General features: G+C 30.8%; 3 protein-coding genes and 1 long non-coding RNA gene across 9 annotated transcripts; 3 read left to right on the forward strand and 1 right to left on the reverse strand.

Moving 5' to 3' along the window:
* Nucleotides 1-937: 937 nt before the first annotated feature.
* LOC108473834 (probable serine/threonine-protein kinase At1g54610) lies at nt 938-5621 on the forward strand. Of its 6 annotated transcripts, none has more exons than XM_017775616.2 (9): nt 938-1112; nt 1304-1339; nt 1453-1927; nt 2212-2496; nt 2597-2914; nt 3161-3388; nt 3536-3636; nt 4211-4325; nt 4968-5621. In XM_017775616.2, exons 3-9 carry the CDS (start codon nt 1568-1570, stop codon nt 5307-5309), a joined length of 1749 nt encoding a protein of 582 aa, XP_017631105.1. In that variant the 5' UTR covers nt 938-1112; nt 1304-1339; nt 1453-1567; the 3' UTR covers nt 5310-5621. The 6 variants fall into 6 exon arrangements, with proteins under 6 accessions (XP_017631105.1, XP_052878262.1, XP_052878259.1 ...); XM_053022302.1 differs by having other exon boundaries at nt 939-1112; nt 4971-5621; XM_053022299.1 differs by having other exon boundaries at nt 940-1112; nt 1206-1339.
* A 2494-nt stretch (nt 5622-8115) lies between these two features.
* LOC128283946 (uncharacterized) lies at nt 8116-8496 on the reverse strand (the record flags this gene model as incomplete). Its single annotated transcript, XM_053021361.1, has 2 exons — nt 8116-8304; nt 8335-8496. Coding segments are annotated over 2 exons (261 nt in total), but the record flags the coding sequence as incomplete, so codon positions are not given.
* A 974-nt stretch (nt 8497-9470) lies between these two features.
* LOC108471146 (uncharacterized) lies at nt 9471-10692 on the forward strand. The gene is made up of 2 exons (XM_017772738.2): nt 9471-9944; nt 10239-10692. Exons 1-2 carry the CDS (start codon nt 9691-9693, stop codon nt 10327-10329), a joined length of 345 nt encoding a protein of 114 aa, XP_017628227.1. The 5' UTR covers nt 9471-9690; the 3' UTR covers nt 10330-10692.
* Nucleotides 10693-14538: 3846 nt separating this feature from the next.
* LOC108472676 (uncharacterized) lies at nt 14539-15273 on the forward strand. The gene is made up of 2 exons (XR_001869578.2): nt 14539-14891; nt 14982-15273. It is a non-coding gene; the product is annotated as an uncharacterized LOC108472676 (long non-coding RNA).
* Nucleotides 15274-24335: the final 9062 nt, after the last annotated feature.

Raw genomic sequence — 24335 nt, forward strand, 5'->3', positions numbered from 1 at the left:
TAAGGTTGGATTATTCCATTCGGTTAAATAGATTCAACATACGGTTTGAATTATTATTTAATAATAAAAAATTCAAGTTTGGGTAATAAATTTGAAAAATGTTACAAATAAAACATACTTTTCTGAATTTTTAATTTTAAAAATATTTATAGTAAACACATATTCAAATATAAATACAACCTAACCAAAATTAAAATATATAATCTTAATCAAGTCTTAACGGATAAAAACTCTAAAATTTAGATGATTAGATTGAAATTTTTAAATAAATAAAAAAGAGCATAAGGATTAAATTTTAAATTTCATCAAATTACGGGGACTTGAGAACATATTTAACATAAATAAATTTAACCAAGACTTGAAGGATAAAAAAAAAAGAAAAGGAAAACAGAAAATTACTTGGGTGAAACTCAAACATTGACAGCAAATCCAACCCAACACAATAATAAACAACTTTCATTTGATGTCAAGTAACCAAACCACTAAATATGTCTTGTCTCCCTTTTAAAAATAATAGCTGATTTCACCTTACCTCCTTTTTCAACTTATCCTCCCTTATTTAATGCAATTCCAATTAAAATACTCACCAATTTTGTCCCAAATACTTCAACAATACTCTACTCTTTTTTTTTTCATTAATAAAATACCAACCTTATTTACTCAACCATAAATAATTACCCACACCATTATTATTTTTAAATCAATTATTAAAATTATTTTATCTTTAAAATTTAATATATATTGGTAACTTATACACTTAATTGGCATTCAATTTACCATTGAAATTTCACTTTTATTTAATAAATTAAATTTTACAAAAAATAGAATTAAAATTTTTATGGAAATTACTTTTTCTCAAGAATAAATTTAAATAATAAAAGTGGAAAATTAAAATTTAACCAAAAAATTAAATATAATTGAAGGGAAAGAAGAGCAAAAAAACAATAATTAGATCTACGCTTACACTCATTTTTTGTTTATTTGATATAAAATAAAGGAAAAGGGGGAAAAGTCCAAAACAGCAGAAAACGAAGAGAGCAAAAAACCATTTTACCAATAGAAAACATGAAAGAAATGAAAGAAATCTCTGTTCTGTTTCAGATTCAACCAAAGTAAGTATCAATTTTTCTTCTCTCTTTGCATAACAACACCAACAAATAACCTTCTTCTGACTCTCCCACTTTCTCTCTTTGTTGCACTTTCAGATCATTTTCGATTTGACTTCCATAACTTTCTTCTTTAAAACCTCTTAAATTTCCACCCTTTTTACTCATCCCCAAGGTTTTTTCTTTTTCATTTTTAGCTGAATCTTGAACTTCCCAAATCTAGCAGTCAAACGGTAGGGTTTTATTATTATTATTATTATTTTTTGCTCAGTTGAACTCTACCTGATATTAATAGTTTAGATTGTTAGTTTTATTTGGGTTTTATTTTAATTTTTCTTTTTTACAGATTTATCAGCTTGATCACTCTTTTCTGAAGTTGTTTGATTTGTGGGTGGTTAATTGTTCATTTAAAGGAAGACACAGATTGGAATATGTTGGGAAATGAGGTTTAGATTTAAGAAATGGGCTGTGTTTTCGGAAGAGAGGTATCTTCTGGGATTGTTTCAGAGTCTAGAGCGAGTAGGAATGCTAGCTTTGAATCCAATAGGAAAGTAGAGCATGTTACGGTTGCGAAGACTGATGCTAGTGTTGTAGGGGTTGAAAATGAGGGTACCCAAAAGGAGGAAAAATCTGATGGGGAAAGGAAACAAAAGGGGGAAAGAAGAAGGTCAAAGCCAAACCCCAGGTTGAGTAACCTACCCAAGCATTCGCGTGGAGAGCAGGTGGCAGCTGGATGGCCTTCGTGGCTGTCGGATGCCTGTGGCGAGGCACTTAATGGGTGGATTCCACGGAAGGCTGATACATTTGAGAAGATTGATAAGGTAGCCTTTTTTTTTTTTTTTTGTTTAATATTTTGTGTTTATTTATCCTTGTTTAGTAATGATGTTGCAAAATTCAGTTTGTTTTGAAATAATAGTGAATATAACTTGTTGTTCTATTTTATATTTGTAGTTTTGTTCTTTGTTTAATCTATGATATATTGAAACTTTTACCTTTTGTTACATCATCTCAAATGCAGTTTAATTGTCGGTCTTGTTCTTCATTATTGGATACTTTTGAAGTTGGTATGTTGATTCGGATACTTACCATTCCTTGTTGATGGTAGATTGGCTCAGGAACATATAGCAATGTGTACAAAGCTAAAGATATGGTAACAGGGAAAATTGTTGCTCTAAAGAAGGTCCGGTTTGATAATCTTGAACCTGAGAGTGTAAAATTCATGGCTAGAGAGATTCTCATATTGCGGAGGTTGGATCATCCCAATGTTGTAAAATTGGAAGGTTTAGTTACTTCGAGGATGTCTTGTAGTTTGTATTTGGTATTCCAGTACATGGAGCATGATTTGGCTGGGCTTGCGGCAAGCCCAATAGTAAAGTTTTCAGAACCACAGGTAAGCTCCAACTTGTGATTTATTATATTAAAATCCATGGTTTACATGCTTGGTTAGGTAGGTAGTGACTCAAGAAATATGGTTATAATGTATGTTATAGGTTAAATGCTACATGCATCAACTACTCTCTGGTCTTGAGCACTGTCACAACCGCGGAGTGCTTCATCGTGATATTAAGGGCTCAAATCTTCTTATTGATGATGGGGGAGTACTAAAGATTGCTGATTTTGGGTTAGCGACATTCTTTGACCCAAACCGCAAGCATCCAATGACTAGTCGGGTGGTTACTCTTTGGTATCGAGCCCCTGAGCTTCTTCTTGGAGCTACAGATTATGGTGTTGGTGTGGACCTCTGGAGTGCTGGATGCATTTTAGCTGAGCTCTTGGCTGGCAAGCCCATTATGCCTGGTCGAACGGAGGTATATTCTGCTTAATTTGCTGTTTATTCAGTTTAACATTCTTTAGATTATGTCCACATGACTGCAAGATTAGAGAGGGAGGATGTTTGGGCATCACTTACTTTTTGAAAATTGCTACTTTATTGCAACCAAGAAATTACAGTATCAAATGTTGAACGTGAATAGGTGATTCGAATAGGTGATTCGACGTAGTTGTACTACCACTTATTATTACTAACTATATGCATATTATTTATGCTTGATTAGGTAGAGCAACTACATAAAATATACAAGCTATGCGGTTCACCATCAGATGAATACTGGAAAAAATCGAAGTTGCCCAATGCAACCTTATTTAAGCCTCGAGAGCCATATAAAAGATGCATAAAAGAGACATTTAAAGATTTTCCAGCATCATCGCTGCCCCTCATTGACACTCTTCTTGCAATTGATCCGGCGGAACGTCTGACTGCCACTTCTGCACTGCAAAGTGAAGTGAGTTGTTTGATTTCTGTGAACACTCTGGTTCTACCTTCTGTTGGTATCTTTTAACTTTTATATCTAAAGATTGCTTTGTTTTGAAGATAACCATTTCTAGAAGTGTTCCTTTTTCTTTAACACTGTTTTATTGTTCTTGTGCAGTTCTTTATGACAGAACCTTATGCTTGTGAACCTTCCAGCCTCCCAAAATACCCACCCAGCAAAGAGATGGATGCAAAACGGCGAGACGATGAAGCTCGAAGGTCAATTCTTTTGCTTTTGCTTTCTGTTGACTTGAATCATTGGCTCTTCTACAACTGTGCTGGCTGATTAATGTTGTTTGTTTCAATTTGATGGATTTATGGTATATTCACTTGTATGCATATGCATAAGAATGATATGGACCCTTAAGCACCTTCCCTTTTGGAAACCCGTCACCCATATACTTTCGGAAATGGTGAGAGGCATACAAACTAATGTGGTTTGCTTGAAAAGATATTCAGGTTTTATGGATGTTGTTTGCTTATTCTGGAACGTGTTAAAGATTCTTCCCTATATGTAGATGGTCAAGCTTGTTAGAACCCTAGGAATTCCTAAATTTTCTGGTAGGGATAGATACTCTAGTGTTGTTAACCATGTGCAATAATATTTGAATTGTTCAATGTGGAGCTACTGCCATGGGTTCAAAGTTGAGTCATCATTCTGCATTTTTCATTGGTTCCATTTGAGTTTGACTACACTCTAAATGTGCATTTGAAAGCACCATGGCATGTGCCTGTCCATTATATTTCCACTAATTTTCAATGAACCCTTTCTCTTTCTGGTGTAACTGTGCAGACTCAGAGCTGCTAATAAAGCTCAGGGTGATGGTGCAAGAAAGACAAGGACACGTGATCGTGCAAGGGCAATTCCTGCTCCAGAAGCCAATGCTGAGCTTCAGTCTAATCTTGATGTATGTCTGATAATTTACTTTTGTTAGCAACAACTATCGTGTTGGCTTAGATGCATTTGGTTGCATATCTACACTGGGAAAAAAAATCCCTAAAGATAGATGACTAGGATTTGATAGCAGAAGTTGTTGCAGGTTCTATTGGTAGATAGGAAGTTAAATACACAATGAATGCACAATTACTCATGGTGATTTGGCATTGCAAGTTTGTATTTCATTATTTGTAGCTATGCTGCTCGGACTCCTCTTTTTTCTTGAAGTACCCATGTTTGCTACATGTATTCGGTTCATATCTGAATATGGGTTTGCGGATATGACCCTCCAATTACAAAAACTGAGAAAATTTTGAACATATCTGTGAAGGAAACATGCTTGTGCTTGGCACTCACACTGAGTTCGAGTAACATAGTTTCCTAGTAAGATCTTGTCCCATTTCAATTGGGCTTAAATTTTAGCCTAATATATTAATGCAGCTATGTCTAGTTGCTTGCCCCTTTTGTAACATCTACTTTAGAGTATTTGCAAATATTAATTCATATAGTAAGATGTCTACTCCAAGAGGTTCTAGGTTTAGCAGCAGTTGGCATTTGGTTCCCTTTTTAAATCTTATGGTATCTTCAACTAATTTGAGGTTTCCTTGTGAAGCAGAGAAGGCGCTTAATAACCCATGCGAATGCAAAGAGCAAAAGCGAAAAGTTTCCTCCACCACACCAGGATGGAGCACTCGGCTTTCCTTTAGGAGCATCACAGCACATCGATCCTTCATTTGTTCCTCCAGATGTCCCCTTCAGCTCTACATCATTTACTTATTCAAAAGAGCCGATTCAAACTTGGTCTGGTCCATTGGTAGACTCTACTAGCATGGGTGCTCCAAGGCGAAAAAAGCATGTTGGAGGAGATTCACACGAACCACCTAAACCTCCCACAGGATCCCAAAAGGACAAAAGTGGCGACTCCCGTGTTAAAGGGAAGAAAAGCATACTTTAAACTCTCAGTGCATACGTAAGAAAGTGATTTATGAAAGCGGTTGAATGCATTTGCTGATATCGTTTTCATGGAGTCTTACACTGCTACTTAATGCAAGTATATTTAATAGGTTCTTGTTTGTTTTTTGTCATAGAAGCATGTATTGTTTTGTTAAAGGGTTGAAATCAATTTTTCTTTATATTTTTTTGTTACCTTTACTTTTTTATTCTTTTTAGCCCCCAAAGAATCTCTCTAATTTGTTGGACCCTTGAGTATAAGTTTCCACTGTTATGTATATCTTTATTTCTCAGTTCTTAAAAGTTGTGTTTCAAACTGTACACTGTTTAGATTAATGGAGACCGGAGAACATAAGAAGGAAAGAAAAAAAACCTCTAATAAATGCTTCCAAGTCCATTTCTTCTTTAGCTGATATTTATGTTTAAAGTTAATTGTTCCCTTTTAGTATATTGGTGTTTATTTCATCCCATAGGTGATTGTTGTCATGTTCATTCAAACCAGTGAAGAATGATGTAACATTCATTTTTTTGGTGCAAAAAGATTTCTTGAGATTTCCTGTATGTTTTTTACTGATATTTTTTCAATGCTTACTACTCATGTCATTGGTGAATGAATGCTTTAGAATTGCAGATACATATTTGCCTCTGTAACATTCACAACCTTTCCCCACCCAAACCATATTTATTGGCAATGGGCACTACCAGCCATTCTATGTGGGTTTGGTTAAATGGCCAGATAGGTCATGTCTGGTACGCTTCATATAAAGGAGGGATGCTATATATTATTCGTTTTACCATGTGTTAGTATATAAGTGTTATGTATTAATGTATCATTATACATTTTAGTTTTTCTTATGAATATATTTATTTCATCAAATTTAAAAATAAGGGAATTATATAACTTAAAAGATTTTATCAAATTTATTATTTATATGACCGAGTCTTAGATCAAAATTTCATATAAATTGCAAAAAGAAGTTATACGATATAAAAGAATTTATTTCAAAAAATACTTTTTGCTTGGAAATATATATTTTAGTCAAAATAGATAAGCAATAGGAAATCTTTATGATCCAATATGGTGAAAGTAGCCCCAATATTAGTAGATTTTTAAAATAAAAGAAAGCAATATGAAAAACATCAATCTATTGAAAGCAATTTCGAAAATCATATTTAAAATTAAAAGAAAAAAGGAAAAAAAACAAGACAAAAGACAAAAGTTGTAAACTTTAAAAAACTTGTTATAAATTACAAAGCTAAGCTAACTATACAAATAAAACAAGAACAGTGAACTCAGAAACCCAAGTTATATAATCTAACTAATAATTTGAAAAGAAAAAAAAAACAATTTACGTCGTCTCAACAATTTTTAGATTGCAAAGGCAATCTCTACGTGTTCTTTTTTTATTCAAACCCCTTCTAATAAGCAGTAACAGAATACTCAACTTTACTAAAGTTTGTTACAACGTAAAATAGAATAGAAATCATAGACTCATGAAAAATTAAAAAGCAATACAGAAAAGAAACAACAAAATCAAATTTTGTTAACGTAATTCAAACGCAACAGCCTTACAGTCTACGAAGCCTCACTTAAAATATAATCTTATTCAATCAACCAATTGAAACATGTCTTTATCGGCTAAATCCTAACAACTCCCTTACAAGTAGACTTCATGCGGTCCCAATAGAGAAGAATAAATCAACTAATATATACCCGATGTCACTTCTCTTGTTCAACATACAAGAATTCTAAATACTAAAGAGCATATGAAAATCTCAACACAAAAATACAAATAAAAACTAGAGATAAGTAGTTGAACAAGAATGATTCAATCTTCTAGCATGCCAAATCGCACACCACACCAAATGAATGAGCCTTCCATATATAAAGTCTATCGGCAAGAACTTGATAAGCCTTGCTAACCAGTTGACAAGCCTTCTGAATTAAAGCTTCAAATTCAAGGGTATCTGGTAAAGATAAAGCATTGATCCTTATCCATAAAACTACTCATGATCAACAGTCCATTCATTTAAGGAGATGATGAAAGAGATAAAGTTCTCCATATCCAAATAACCATTCCAGTGGCCTACAATATTGTTTTGTCAAAGATGCTGTAAGAACCTTTCAGCCCAAGAAACTGAAATCACCACCTGTTTCAAACAACACATGGAATAGAGAGATAATACCTTCGAACAGAACATGAATCAGACAAAAATCTCAACAATAAGTGTTTGAGTGAAGATAAAATTAAATTAAAAATTTTTAAAAAAATCACATGGCATAGAATGAGCTTGAGGGAATAGAGCTAATCATGGGTCAGCTCGAAGGTCTGCACGAAAAGTGTAAAGATTTAGGTAAAAATATGAACTCAAAAAATAAGTTTAAATAAAAAAATAAAAACCCAATTTTTAAATGGACCGGACTTTGTGTAAGTTTTTTTGGGCCAGACTTGACCCAACTTGAGTTTGTAAAAAAAATTTATTGCTGTTTTGTCACTATTTTATTATTGCTTTAATATTATTTCGTTATTATATTCTACTATTTTATTGATATTCTTAGATATTATACAACTATTATTTATTGTTAATTTTATTATTATTTTAGAAATATTTGCTCGTTAAATTGTACATATTTTAATTTTATTTAAGTGTAAAAGTTTTTTAAATTTATTTTCAATTTGTGAATAAACATTTATTGTAATATTTTATTGTACTTGATATATTATATTTTTAAAATATAATTTTATAAAAATAATAATATAAAAAATTAATATGAGTGAACTAGATCAAGTTTGAATTTTAATAATTTTTATTTAGATTAAACTTGAACAAAATTTTAAACCTATTTTTCAGACACGCCCAGCACATGATCTGAAATGTTAATGAGTTTGGATGTTTATTTAGTGAACCCCCCAACAATTCTTTTTAACTAAAACAAAACATGTGTTGACATTTCCCAACCACTGGATGAATTCAATCCTATCCTTATTCATCATATACTCGTGCTAAATGATCAGCACAAGCTAAGCACAAATTTTCCATACCAGGATGACCTTCACCTTTGGAAAAATCAACATTCTCCCCACTGCTATCTTCTCCAGTCTTAGGAACAAAAACACAACTTCATATTCTCCGTATTTTCCCCTCATTCTCATCCACTTCTCTACCGCTCCGTCTTGGACCGTAAATGAATTAAATTAAAATTTGGGTGCAAATCGTTTTGATAGAAATAAATAGTTACCTGATGGGGTGGAGCGTAGTCATGCTGGTACTCGATCTCGTTGCTTAGGATTCTGATGATGTTGGCTGTGAAAGGCGATTTGTGGGTTTGGGGGTTAAATTGGAGTAGTGAAGATGCAGATGCGATTCGTGATTGGCTGCCATTAGTTAGGGTTTTCGAAGCAGCAGAGACAAATGCTCTCTGAGCTGTTCGAATAAGCGAGCTACTTTTATTTTGACTGTTGGGACTTTGTTGGTGACTTCAGTTTCCCGAATCAATGAAATGGGGTTTTAGCTTTTAAGATTAGGGTTTAAGAGTTTAAACGAATAAGAAAAAGCAAAGTTCAATTTTGGGGAAAAAAATAGTAGTAATAAACGGAGAACAAATTTATCTTTTTAATCTTTACCAAATTCCAAACCCTTAAATTTGAAGCTCTGAGTTGAAACACAGAATTCAGTGCACACTTGAGGTGGAAATGATGAACACCCTAACCATGGGATTTTTCCTATAAACAACTTTATTATCAGGTATCCTAAAACTTATTTCAAATATAAAATAAGGATCGACTTTAGCAGCACAAAAATACTTTTTGACTCCATCAAAAAACTCCAGCAGGTGCTCATTATTTTAGTGTGCTAGGCTTCAACTCTCCTAGTGTTTGCTGGTTTTTTAATGAATAATTCAAGGCCCATTTATGTCAAACATGCCAACCAAAACACTTTATTTATTTTTTGTTACACAAGCTGTTCTGATAGATTATGGAACGGTAGAAACTCCAAGAGTGAGTTGTGTGGCATCAACTAGTCAAAGCTTAGACTGTAATTTTTTAAAGTAAATCGTCATTTTTTCCCCTCTCGAGACTTGGGTCTAGTGTGGATAATACATGCCCCTTTACTTCATGGTCAAATGAGGAAAATCGATTGCTCTTCTTGGGAAACAAGATCAAATGCCAAGAGTTTTCGAGAAAGTTAGGTCTAAGAATGGCAGTTGGAGAAATATGGCACACATAATCTGATTTGGTAGATACATCCTTGTTAAGGCCAACAAACTATAAAAACCCCTACTATCCACCATCACTGCCAACAATTCGTGACACCAGTTTCAAGCTTTCTTATTACCTTCCCTCCATTCTTCTGTAAGTTCATTAGTTGCCGCTTGGGAGAAAATGGGACCAGGTGGGCCAGGAGGGCCACCGGGGCCAGGAGGACCTCCGGGGCCAGGAGGGCCAGGAGGGCCAGGATGGGGCGGTCCTCCACCCGGACCAGGAGGGCCACCAGGATGGGGCGGTCCTCCACCCGGACCAGGAGGACCACCGGGATGGGGGGGTCCTCCTCCCGGACCAGGGGGACCACCGGGGTGGGGCGGCCCTCCGGTCGGACCAGGGTTTTTTGGTGGCTTCTGTGATGTAATTGGTGCTTGGTAAGTTAATTAGGGCTTTGTAGCTGAATTATGAATGAAAATTGTTTCAAGTCGTTTAACTGGTATTTTGGTTGGTTGTTCTGAGGGTCAAAAAGCTCATATTTTACTACATTGTTGTGATGCTTTCTAATTTGAGATGAGTGCTGCATATGACTATGAAAATGAATATACTGTGTTTTTTTTTTTTTTTGGAATCGTATCCACATATTTTTGGTATTTATATCTAAATAAGAAGATTAGTTGGGCATGGGGCATGTGTTTGAATGCTGAAAGGTTTTGTGTTTATTTTTGCAGTGTCAACTTCCTGTGCTGCTGCTGGCTGTTTCGAGATTGTTTTGGTGGTCCAATGGGTCCTCCAGGGCCACCTGGACCTCCACCACCATAGTTACATACTTTCTTGCTCCTTCATAAATAGACCTTCTATCTGGGTTTGAACTTAGCTATCTAATTACAATATTTATGTAAGAATTGTTTGCTTTTTAGTAGTAGAAATTAATATGAAGGAAATCTGTTGAGTGCTTATTTTTCTTTCGGCACGGTCTATTGATGTGATGCGTTAAAGATGGATAGATTACATAGTAAGTGTTCTAGCAAAGAGCTTACCAAACTATGAGTGAGCTATTGGGGAGCTAGCCAGCCTCGCCAACTAGGACGAGTGGCGAGCACATGTGTGAGGCGAACATGACTTTTGTAGCGTGTTGTGTATTATTTGTATAACAAAATCATTCTCAATAAATTGATCTTTAAATCTTGGTTTTCTTGCATGAGTTTGATTTTTTATCACATCAGTAAAAAATGTTGTATTTAATGGCTGGACTATAAACTGTGTTAATATTCATTCCTAATAAACAAAACTTAGATGAAAAATAATTGCAATATGTTGGAACCTTGATTATAATTTATGTATGTTTTTATTTCTCAGTTGTTAAAGCTCTCTGTGTTTCAAACTGTACACTGTTTAGTTTAATGGAGACTAGATAACATATGAATGTTGGGGAAACAAATGCAAAAATTTCAGATACACATTTTTACACTTTTTCCTACCCAAAACTATTTTTATTTGCAGTGAACACCAGGCAACTTCATATTCTCAGGGGTGTTTGTTAGGTAGTCGAGTTTTACTTGAAAAATATTCGAATTTGATTATATTGACCGGAGTTCAAGCAATAAAACCCGAATTCAAGTATCATAATATTTAATTTGGACGGTTTATAAGTTTAATTAAACTTTTTATTTTAATATTTTTTTTTATTATGAACAAGCCCGAGTTTAAATATGAACAACTTTAACTGAGCTCGAGTATAAAATTTGATAAATAAGCTCAAGTTTAAATATTGAATCTCAAATTTTAAGTTGAGCTCGAGTTTGAGCTTGATACTATTTAAGTTTGGTTTAATTCAATTACACCTCTTTTATTCGAGCATCATTGTTGATGAAATTGATTTAACCAATCATGTGAATTGAATAATGTAATTGGACTAATAAACATTTAATATACTATGCATGTGATTCGATTATATCGATATATTTACGTAACAAACTAACTAGATAAAATTGATAATTTCTCATATGCTTTATTAAAAGCTAAAAGCTAAATATGTAAGAACAAATGTAGCAAATAAACATTATTTTAAAGTAAGAAAGAAAAACATGTTAAATAATGAAAACAAATAAAATAATAAAGTAATTTTAATTAATTTTATCTCTAATAGAATAAAATTCTTTAATCATGATTCCCGAATAAGTCTTCTATTTCTAGATGTGTTAGTATCATCCAAACTATTAGAGTTATTGTTTTTGTATGCTAAATTTGATTCAATGTAAATTTTATCATAAATTAGATTCATATCCACATTATCTCTTTTCGATTTAAGAGAATCTTAATAGAATTTAATGAAATATTTAGGCGTATATCAAGTATGTGACCAAGAATATTTTATACCATATTAATCACATAAGTTATTTACATTTCTTAGAGGATTCTTTTGAGGACTCTGTTTTTCTTCACTTTTTCACTTTCTGATAGTGAGAAGGGTTATTATGACTATTAATTTTATGGTTATTATTATGCTATTTATCACGTTCACATCTACAATTACGTCTTTCAAATTTAATATGTATTGTTGCATTTGTTTTTCATTAATAGTTTGTTCTGTTGTTCAACCACAAATAGATGTGATATTAATTTAAATTTTTCTTAAAAAAATTCACAATACTATTGTTGTAGGATCACATTTGAAGCATCAAAATTTTAAAAAATATTTTTATAAGTTTTCATCTATAATATTCTCACTGTTTTAATTAAAATTTATCTTAAATATCGCTAAATTTTACCCATTGACAATTTTAAAATCTTGCAAACTTAAATACATTCAATTATAATGAACTTTAAATAGAATTATTGTCTTTTATGCTTTATATTTATTGTCGCATCTACTTTTTTTTTATAGAATGATTAGAATTAACCCATAACTCCTCCTAAATTTTTAAATAAGAGGATAATGTACTTCATTACACTCGAATCTACGTTCTCTTATATTAACAATAATACTAATATCAATTAAGTTAAAATTCAATTCACTTCACAGTAAAAATATTTTTACTAATTGCCTTTTAAATTATACAAATTTAGATGAAGCAATTCAACGTAGAGGAAGAATGCGTGCGTACATTACTATTACTACTTTAGCGGTAGATTCGGTAAATCTAAACGACATGACTTTGCTTTTGTCTTTCAAAGGGGATGCAGAAACATCAATCAGAGGCTACCGACACTGCTTAAGTGATACCTATAAATTAAAAACTATTTTATATTAAAAATATTTTTATAAAAGGCTTTTATTTCGATTATTAATAATGTGTTGAAATCTTAAATAATAATTTTCAATTATCTTAATTAAATATGTAAAAATATAAAAGATAAAAATATTGTTAATTCGTGGTATCAATTCGATTAATTATTTTATATATAATATACATATATTTAATTAGTTTTTTTTTCATATCTATACAACTATCTATGAAAAGAAACACGTGGCAGGCCCAATAATCTAAAAATATTAAAGATTGGTAGGTTGCTTCCTATATATTTTAGATTTGCGTATGTTTTTTACACATCATATTCATAAGGGTTAATGGCACCATTGACCCCTGTACTTTGGGGTTTGTTCTAATGTGGCCCTTATACTTTCAAAATATCCAATTAACTCTCTGTACTTTACTCCCGTTAGCTAAAGCTGTTGACTTGAAGGTTGACTGTTAGAGACCCTTATGAGCAATTAAATCATTTTTCATTTAGAAAATTAAAATAAACGAAGGGGGTCAACGATGCCAAATTTAAATAAAAACATAAGATTTTTTATAACAAAAAAAAACAACCTTACCGTGTCGGTTACTTTTTTTTTTTCATTTTGTTTTTTTTCTCATTTTTCTCTCTCCTCTTCTAGCCGCGATCATCATTGTGTCCAATCATTGATCGGTCAGATTAAAAAAGAGAGAAGAGAGTAAATCTGAGCATAGTACAAGTATCATATTCTATAAAAATTAAATTTCAAATTTAAACATAGTATAAGTATCAAAATTGAAATTTGACCAGTGTTATATAAGTACTAAAATTAATTATCAAAACAATAAAATTTAGAATTAAAAAACATTATGATGTCAATGTTTCATATTTTCAATCGCCAGTAATCCCATTCCCTCTCCCAATTATCAATATATATATATATATATATTTTGGCTTAAAATTATTTCAAAAATATTTTAAGCAATTAGATTTTCTTGGGGAAAATTTCAAATTTATTTGAATAATAATTTTAAAATAACACTTTAATTAAAGAATTACATTATGATAGAAAAGAGCAATATGTTTACCTTGTTACAAAAATTGAATATAATAGCTAGGATCTGTGTGTTCAAGATTAAATTAAACTAAAATGAATATTACTAAAATGTAAATCAATTATTAAGAATGAGGACTAAACAAGAATTATACCAATTCAACAAACAGGAATAAAAGAACCGCTGAGGTACTAGAGTAACCATTTTAAGAGAAGGAAGGGAATTAAGATGAAGTATTGCCTATTCATATGTCCATACATAAACATTATTTTGATTTTAGGGTTTAATACCTCCTAATTTCAGTCATTAACCTTTTCTAATAATCTCATTATAAATTCTGGTAATATTTGTTATTTTTAACATAATACTTAAAATTATCTATAACCCCTCCCCAACAAGAGCATAGTTAGGGGCGGTAGCAAGGGCCTCCATCTCCTAAAATGAAAATTTTAAAATTTTAAATTAGTAAAGGTAAAATTACACTTCGGCCCTCTTAAAAATTATTATTATTTATTTAGGCTCAATTAAAAAAATTTTCTGGTTTCACCCCTTGCTCCTCAACCTATAAATAGGAGGATAATATATTCCAATGCGCTCAAACTATGTTCTCTTACATTGATAACAATATTCATATTAATTGAACTAAAACTCAATCGACAAAGCATATACTAAATTGGAGGTGTGTCGGTTAAGAAATCTCATGTCATAGAAGGTGCCAAAACAGGAGAAAGGATGAGGAAAACCGATTGCCCTGGGAGACATTATAACTTTTATAAAAAACACCTTTGTGACTATCAACCAGCTTTCGAGAATGGTAGGTTTAATAAGAATGGTAGTTGCAGAATTAATAAGTTCAAAAAAATGTGATTCATAGACAGATGGATCCTTCTCGTTTAAGTAAACCAAATTCATTCCTATAAAGCCACCTTCCATGAAGTTTCAAGCTTTTCTTATCAGGTTTCCCTCCATTGTCAAGTGTAAGTTCACCAGTTGTTGCTAGGGAGAAATCAAAATGGGGCCAGGTGGACCAGGAGGACCTCCGGGATGGGGCGGTCCTCCTCCCGGACCGGGTTTTTCCGGTGGTATTTGTGACTTCATTGGTTCTTGGTAAGTATTCATTAGGGGTTTGAAAGATTATATTTTGGTATTTATATCCAAATATGAAGGAAGCATAAAAAATTGTGTATATTTTTGCAGTTTGAGCTTTCTGTGTTGCTGCTGGCTGCTTGGAGACTGTTTTGGTGGTCCAATGGGTCCACCAGGGCCACCTGGACCACCTGGATTTGGACCTCCACCACCATAGTTATATGCTGTTTATCATCTTCATATTCCAACAAAAAAATTGGAGGCTTTTCTAGCTTCTATCTGGGTTTCAACTTAGCTATCTAAAATACATATTTATGTAATAATTGTTTGCATTTTTAGTAGAATTTATGTTTATTGAAATTAATCTCAATAAATTGATCTTTCAATCTTTTTTCTTTGCTAATATCAACGTAATTTTATTTTACCATTTCACAAACAGTTGGTGCATAAATTTTATGTACCGTTAATTTAATAATAAGATGATACATTATTATTGGTATAAAATAAAATAAAAATATTAAATGACTTGAAAATAAATACAATTAATTTTATTTAAACATAATTAAATATTAATTATAATTATTTTGTTTCTCTTTCAAATGTCGAGTTTCAAGTTTTAAGTTTTAAGTTTTGAATTTTGAATTTTAAATTTTAAATTTTGTGTCTTGAATTTGATATTTTGTATCTATTTAAGTTTAATAAATATAAATTAATATTTATTTTTAAAATAAATTTATTTATATTAATATTTAAACCCTTCAATAGTTTTTGTTTACATCGGTGACGATGTATTATTTTATTTTAATTGATGGTACATAAAATCTATATACTAACAATACATCAAATACTCTCTCTTTAAAATAATTATAATAAATGCACTATTTTATAATTGATGAATTTTTATATGTTGATATATGAAAAATTGAGATAAAAAGGGAAAATAATTAATATTCTAATATATCCACAATCATGGTGGTCCTTGTAACTTTGAAATTTCATTATGAATATTCTTGACATGGTGCTGTATAAAACATAAAAGAAAAATCAAAATATTTCTTTTCAATCAAGAAAATGGGGAAAATAATTACATATAAGCATTAATCATATATGATATGATATGTTGTCTTTTGTTTATATGTATATTAGTCATTATCTTACATGCATGTTACATGTATATTATTAAAATTATATGAAAATTTTAAATTTTGGGACAGCTGTTTAAGTTCTAAAATGTTTATTTTTAAATTATATTTAAAGTGAGTTTCGTTTTTAAATTAAATTTTAAATATAATTTTTTATTACTTGATAGAGTTTGTGTGAGTCGAATCTCGTTACTTGAAGAAATAATTATAGTGGCAAAATAAGGGGGTCTGTAGCAATTTTTATACAGACCATGTCGCACAAGTAAAATTTGTATAGAACTATACTTTTTCCATTTCACATTGACTAGAATAGGGTTTTTCAACCTTCCTCTTGTATTATTCAGTTTTCAACATTAGTGAATTTTTCCTTTCTCTGCCCGTGGTTTTTTCCCGAAAGGGTTTACACGTACAATTTATGTGTTTTATTTTTCCTTTTCTTATTACTTTGTAATCATTCTACTACCTTTATCGACGCTTATTTTAACATTAATAATAATCTTTTAAATAATAAACAACTCTAAACATCATGCATTAAATTATAATTAAAATTAAAACTAAAATCTCAACACAAATCACAAAATAATATAATTGCATGTAATAATCAGATTTAATCTTATAACAATCAGCTATAATATCATCGACTTTTGAAGTCTAACCGTTAAAGTTAAAAATAACTTATCAAACTCTAAAATGACATCAACTTATAAAAAAATATAATTATTTTTAAAATAACTTTTATGTAAAATATTATCCATAAACGAATTTTGCTGTACCTCTCCCAACAATAAATAGAAACATCCTGTTTTAATTTTGCTCTTTTGAAAAATGTAAAATTTCCGGTGTTAGAAACTACATAATTATTAGGGAGCTATGAATGATGTTTCTAGTATTGAAAACTAAAATATTTGAATTTTCCCACGTCTGATTAAAACCTGACTTAAAAGATAACAAAATGTAGCAATGAAAAAAATACAAAAAATCAAGTTTTTATTTTTATTTTCCAACTACCTCATTACACGTGAAAAAAAAAGAAAAAGAAAAATGTCTTTCTTATTATTATATATATGGGAAACACGAAGGGGTTATTTGCAATATAAATCTCTTAGTGTTTTTAATTTATTTTATAAAGGGCGAAACATTTTTCTAATTTTCTCATTTAGTCCCTATAATTTAAAATATTATCTAATTTTAGAAATATGTTAATATCGTTAACTCCCAATAATTTTTATATTGCTTAGGAAAAGGAATTTATCTTATTTAATTTCCATTTTGAATAATTAATTTTCACTTTTAATTTTTAATATCATACTTTTATGAAATTATATAAATTATTTTAATCTTTATGATTTAAAAAAATTGCATACTAATGAATAGAAATATTTTTATAAATATAATAAATTATATTTATTTAAATATTAATAAAATAAGTGTTTTGCATATACATTATTTGAAAAAAACTTATCAAAAACAGCAATGGTTGCTTGAATTATTTTAACATTGTAGTGTCTAAAATTTATATTATTATATAGCATTTTAATTTATTTAAGCATTATTTGGTTGAAATTAAATAATTTTCTAATATAGAATTTACTATTAATTTTTTGTTTCAACTTTAAATAAATAAATTTATTTATTTTGTAACTTATACTTATTATTAGTACAAACAAGCATTTAATTATATTTAAATTTTAGTGTTTTCAGAAATTTTACATGAAAATTAAAGAATATTAATTTTTCTTACAATACTTTCTTAATTTTTATTGTAAATAAAATTATGATCATAATTTTGTCTCTCAATAAATCATTTTATTTAATATATGTTTATATTTTTATTAAAATATTAATAAAATGAAATATATTTTAATTAATACAATAATTATCTCGGTAAAATAGTTTTTAATACTATTTAAAATTTAATATTTTCCATAAAAATTTTCGCATATAATATATTCGCAATATTACAAAATATTATATTCCAATTAATTTGTATAAATAGAAAAACTCGTGCTTCACACGGGTAAAAATAATTAGTTATTTTATATTTAATTTTACACATTCTTTTCATGTCCTTTTATGTTTTAATTACTAAAAAATAATATTGAATAGTTTCCGTAATAAAACTACTAGCCAACCAACAAAAAGTAATTTAAAGAACATAAATTCTTAATACGAAATAAATCGATCAAAAACAAATAAATCAAGTAGAAAAATATAGCTAGCAAATATAAATATAAAAATATATTAAGTCATATAGAGGCTAATTTATCAAATTTTGGGGAAATCACAAATAAATTATAAACTTTTGGAAGGTTAAAATATAATTTTATCATATATGAATTTATAATTTTATTAATTTTAAAAGGACTAAATAATTTTTTTCAAAGACCAAAGTATAATTTTACAGTCCTAACTTCTAATTTTAAATTTTTAAAGGATTAAAATGAAGTGTTTCTTTGTTTTGAGAACTTTGACTCAATTGTTATCTATTTTACACACTTTTTTTTTTGCTTATTTTTATTAAATAGAACCAATTAAATTTTATTTATTTGCTAAAGTAATTAGTAAAGTAAAGTAAAAAAAAAATAGTTTTACTTTTAATTTTTATAATAAATTAATTTTCAATAAGTGTATTTTTGTAATTAAAATCCACATTATATTAAAATAATTTATTTTATTATATTCTAGATATTATGGCCGGTGTCATGTTAAATTTGTGCTAACATACACGTTACGTCAAAATTTTGGAGGATTTTTATTAACATCGTTATCAATTTTTCCAACTTGTTTCTATTTTATTAACACATGATTGTCTGAGGTATGGCGATATCCTCTTTTGGGTATCATGTTACCAACATCGTGAGGGGGACAAGATTGGACAAAAATGGTAGTCTTTGTTCACCTGATCCACCAATCACCCAAGGCCTGTGTAGGGGCAATTTTGGCAACAAAAATTCATCAGCATTCAACCTAAAACAACCCATTTTGGCTGAGGAGGAGAGACACACACATTAGCTTAGTTTTAGCCTTAGTTTTCTCTAGGTTTTCTCTTAGTTTCTCTGCAACTTTTCTGGGGTTTTCATTTTCTTTTCTTTTTTCTTAGTTTTAGAGTTTATTTTTCTATATTTACTTCTTGTTCTTGATGTTTTTAGTGTTAGTTAAGTTAGTTATCAGTATAGCTTAGGTTTATTTACACTTTCAGTCATTATACCTTGGTTGTAAGACATAGCTTTAGTTTAATATATTTTAGTTTCTTTTACTTTCAATCAGCTAAAGTTTGTTCCTTTTATGTTTATTGTTTTAGATTTTCTTGTTGAATGTCTTTAGTTTCATGTTCTTTAAGTTTTCTTGCATAAAAATCCAAACTTTTATATATATTTTTTTGTAAGTTTTACTTTAATGACTTCCTTACTATTCATTTCCATGTTCATTCTCTTTATTTTCAGCATGAGTAGCTAAACCTAAAAAGGGAGCTGGTTGACGAAGATGTGGGTAAGCTGAATTTTGGACAAAGGACTAAATCGTAATAAATTAGATTAAATCGAATAGATTTAAAAAAATAGGAAGTGATGCCCTTAAGGGAATATCTAAGCAAGTGAGACCGAGAGGTAATCTTTTTGTACATCCATTCATTAGTCCTAGATTAACCGGTGAGATCAAGAGATAAATCGAATTAATTCGTCTAAGTAGATAAAATTAAGATCGAAAGATAAAATGGAGTCACTTAGTAATTTAAACGATTTAAGTCCCTCGTTTGAGGATCGACGAACCACATCTGAATCAACCAACCACCTTTATTCATTTACTGATTAATTTCTTAGTTTTGTACTCTTTGCAATTTAGTCCATAAATTAACATATTTAATTTTCTTACAAAATTTTCTTATTATGATTTGCCATACCATAAAATCATACCAGTAGCCACTTAGACTCTATAGTTTATGCTATCCATTACTCAATCACCATCTCTTTGGGGTTTGATCCTTGGAATATTCAGGTGTTTCATTGTAACATTACAAATATTATAACTGACCAGTATGCTTGCAGTAAAATTGCGCTTTAAAATTATTTTATAACAATCGTTTGTTTTATGCGCACGTGCAAACGTGTCCACCTATTCTTTATTACATTCAGTTGGGCACATTTGGCACATATAATCATTTCTTTATAATTTAGTCCATATCTCACTTTTTTATACCAAATCGTAAACAATTCAAATCATATTCACACAACACAAATTTATAATTTAAATATACATATTATAATTCCATATAACCACACCATATGAACTTACCTGGCAAAAAACAACAACAAATAAGATGTCGAGGACTAATTCGTAATTTTGCTATTTTCTTGACTATCTTTTGGTTGGTTCAAATATCGATCTATATGATAATTCATTTTAGTTTATCAATTCTAAATACCTTATATCATCCTATTATATGTATATGACATTTCAATTTTATTTTTTGAAAGTTCCCTAAATTTTCGCATTTAATTTAATTTAGTCCCTAAAATTGAAATTGCCATAACTTTTAAATTTGATCCTCGATTTTGAAACCTATCTCAATTACATACTTATTTAACCCTCTATTATCTATAATTACATAATATTAACATAAACTATAAAATTTATGCACTTTAGTCCCTATGTTCAAAAATAAACAATTAAACTTTACAAACTAGTCATTTTTCATAACTAGGCTTAAAATCCAACAAATTAACACTAATTTCATCAAGCATTCAACAATGGAAACTTTTAAAAACTTTAACAATTTTACAAATTAGTACATGAGTTAGCTAAATCAAGCTCTCACAACATCAAAAACATATAAATTACAAGAAAATGACTAAATTGAACATACCATGCAAGTGCCAAAAGTATTTGAGCTTCAAAAATGGCTTCCTAGGTTTCCTTTTGTACTTTCGTGGAGAAGAAAGAAAACTGTAAAGATGATCGCTTCCTTTTTTTATGTTAATTAGTCTTTATAATATATATATATATATTATTTTTATTATAATTTTAATATTATTTGAACAAAACATCCTACCAACCATCCACTATCATTCTAAAATGGCTTATTTTCCATTTTAGGCCTTGATTTAATTGCTATATAAATCCTTAAGTCTTTGGCCAATTATAAATCTATAGTTATGTATTTTTATAATTTAGTCCTTGTACAAATTGGCCTTGATTTATTTAACTACCAATTCGGATAAATTAAGGGACCAAACTTTAATACTAACCCTATCAAACATCAGAAATGGGGTTTCAAAATCATCGTTTTTGACACTACTGAAAAATAGGCTGTTATAGGATTAGTGAGGGTGCACACACTATCCAAAGACAGTTGCAATGCCCTGAATAATTTAATTTTGTTTCTGTAAAACTTGATGTAAATGTGTATTTGCTTTAGTGGCTAAGTGTTCTAGGTGTGTGTGAAAAGTTGTGGGTTCAAGTCCCACTGTTGGAATTTTTGTTATTTTTTATTCAAGCCTTATCCTTGGTGGGTGGGCTTATATAAAATTGTTTGTAAAGCTGTATTAGAATGAGTTTGTTGGTTTGAGTGGTAAGGAGTTACTGTGCTGGAGGTCTTGTGTTCAAATTCCTACGTGAGCGTGGGTGATAATTTTTGTTTCGGTTGTTTATTAGAGGTTCGGTGGAGTTGGGAGTTTGAAGTAGTTGGATGTGGTTAGTGGGAAGGATATTTTGGGATGTGGTTGTTGTGGGGAGTTGGGATATTAATGAAATAGGTTATTATTATTATTTTAGTTTCTTTTTTTAAAAAATTTTCTCTCTCTTCCCAAAATTTGACGTCATTTTCTGCCTCTTTTTCATTTTTTTCTGTCGTTTTCATCTTTTTGTCCCCCCTCCATTTCCTTGTTTCTTTTTCTTTCGTTCCCTTCAATTTTTTTCACTTTTCCTATTCTTCGCGCGGTTTCTGTAAGCTTTTCAATTTTTTTCATTGTAGTAGCATAAAGTTGATTATAGAGAATCTGATTTCTGCGGACTGTTGTGTAGCAGAAGGCAATAAAACGGTGATTTTCACTTCAACGGTATAGTTTATTACGTGTGGTCATTTTTACGTTGATAAGTTTATGAGCGTTGCTCGATTTAGTTTTGTGAAATCGTAAATTGGTTGCTAATAGGTCATTGGAATGCTATCTTTAGGTTCTGGTGGGCTCGGGAGTGCTATAGCGTCAAAACCGTACCAGTTATGTACTCCTAACACGAAAAATTGAGTTTCGACGAAAGCCAAAAATGGGTCTGTCGACGCCACACGGGCATGTGGCTGGCCGTGTATGAGACAGGGCCGTGTGTCTAACAAAGGCGTGGCCATGCAAAGGACACGGACGCATGGGTGTGAGCTATACGAGCTAGGCCAGATTGGGCGTGTAGGCCTACACGAGAGTATAGGTTTGGGCCAGGCCGTGTGGGCCACACAGGCAAGGCCAATCTGAGCGTGTGGGCCCAAAATTTTAAATTTTTCCTAGGGTTGCATGGGTCGTTCTGATCAACTGTGGACCTACCGTAGGGTCGGTAAGGGCTAATCAAATCCTAATTCATGTGATTTGATATTCTGATAGTCTGATTTGAGTAGGACACTGATAAGTATGTATAACTGTTTTGTTTGAGTATATATATGTTATTTATACACAAGCATGTTAATTATATATTTTGTATCTGTGTTTGGTTTGTGATTTGTATATGTGGAGGAAATGATCTGTACGGCGACCTTTCGCCTATATTCTGGCAGCTTGACTGCATATTATCTGTTATGTGTCGCATCGACACTATATGGTGTGTAGGGATGGGTGGATGTTTCTAACCCCACATGGTGTGATGGGATGGGCGGATATGGTGTGTACAGGATGGGGGTAGGATTCTGTATATCTGTTCTGTTTATTTGATTTTGATATCTGTATCTGTATGGACTTAGGTCTGAATCCATATCTGACTGTATATGAAATATTGTATATGTTGCATGACTATTTCTGTTGGGTTACACACTGCGTATTTGTAATATCACCTCTGTTTGTCTGTTTTATTCAGGTAATCCACAAACATAGGAAGGTCAGTGCGACGGGGGCTTGGCAGTGACCACTTGACGGGAAACTATTTTTCGTTATTATTTTTTATGGTTTTTACTGGAATTCCCAGCTTTCGTGGGAGTTTTTGTAATTTTTGGACTCTCCGTACTTTTTGGACTGTTTGGTTTAAATTTTTGGTTTCGTTGTGTTATGATTTCTAAAACTACGACGACTCGACAAAATACCGATTTCACATGAACAAATGTTAATTTTGAAAATACAAGCACAGTTTTGATTTAATCGGTTTTTTTCAAACTTCCGCTGCGAAATGTTTTGGTTAACCTTAAAGGATAACATGTAACCATTTCAGTAATAAATATATAATTGAATACGTTTTTAACTTGGATGTTTTATCGAAGTATCATCGGTTTCAAAACCCTTCTTCGTAACACTTCCAGATTCGGCTATAACGTCTAAGCCAAGTTCTAGGTGTTACAACAGTAGTTGTATATTCATTTTGAGTCTAGATTATGTGACATACATAAGGGTTCTCAGTATGCTATGTTGATTTTGTAGTGAATGACATTATGTGTTTGTGGTGATGGTTAATGTTGGATGTACTATTTGGTATTTATATTATTAGTACATATTTTGGTTAAATTTTATGATGTATGAATGATGAATTTACCATTGAATAGTTTGACATGTTAAATTATCAATTAGGCTATTTAAATTGGTTAAGTTAGACAATGTTTTTGGAATGGTAAGATAAATGATAATTACGTTAGGTAGTTTAGTATATGTTTTAACTTATTCATGCTAATTTATTGAATCGGTAGTTTCCAATTGGTAAGATAATAGTGTTTGAGTTGGAATTGAGGGCATTTTGGTAGGAATAGATGGAATGGGTACGTATATGGTTAAAACTTGACGAATTAGTTAGTAAGATATATATAATGGTTAATTAATTAGTTTTATATTTGAGATGGTTGTCAATTGGGTTGGTTTAATGACTTTATTTTTTGTGAAGATGGGATGGAAACATGTTTGGAATGGTTTGGAAATACTTGAAACAAGTACCAAATGTGCATTTTGGCAAAAACAGGGGCAATGTCGCGATGAGAGGTCTTTAACATAGCAATGTCGTTCGATAGTGAGTGACGTCGCGATGTATGTAATCATGTTATCGTGACGTGACTCACTGAGATGATGTCACCTCGACGAGGAAGCTTTGAGGTTGTGATATCGACCCAAAACTTTTAAAACTTTACACATTAGTCCTAATTCATACTCGA

This window comes from Gossypium arboreum, chromosome 11, assembly GCF_025698485.1.
Source record: "Gossypium arboreum isolate Shixiya-1 chromosome 11, ASM2569848v2, whole genome shotgun sequence".
NCBI lineage: Eukaryota > Viridiplantae > Streptophyta > Magnoliopsida > Malvales > Malvaceae > Gossypium > Gossypium arboreum.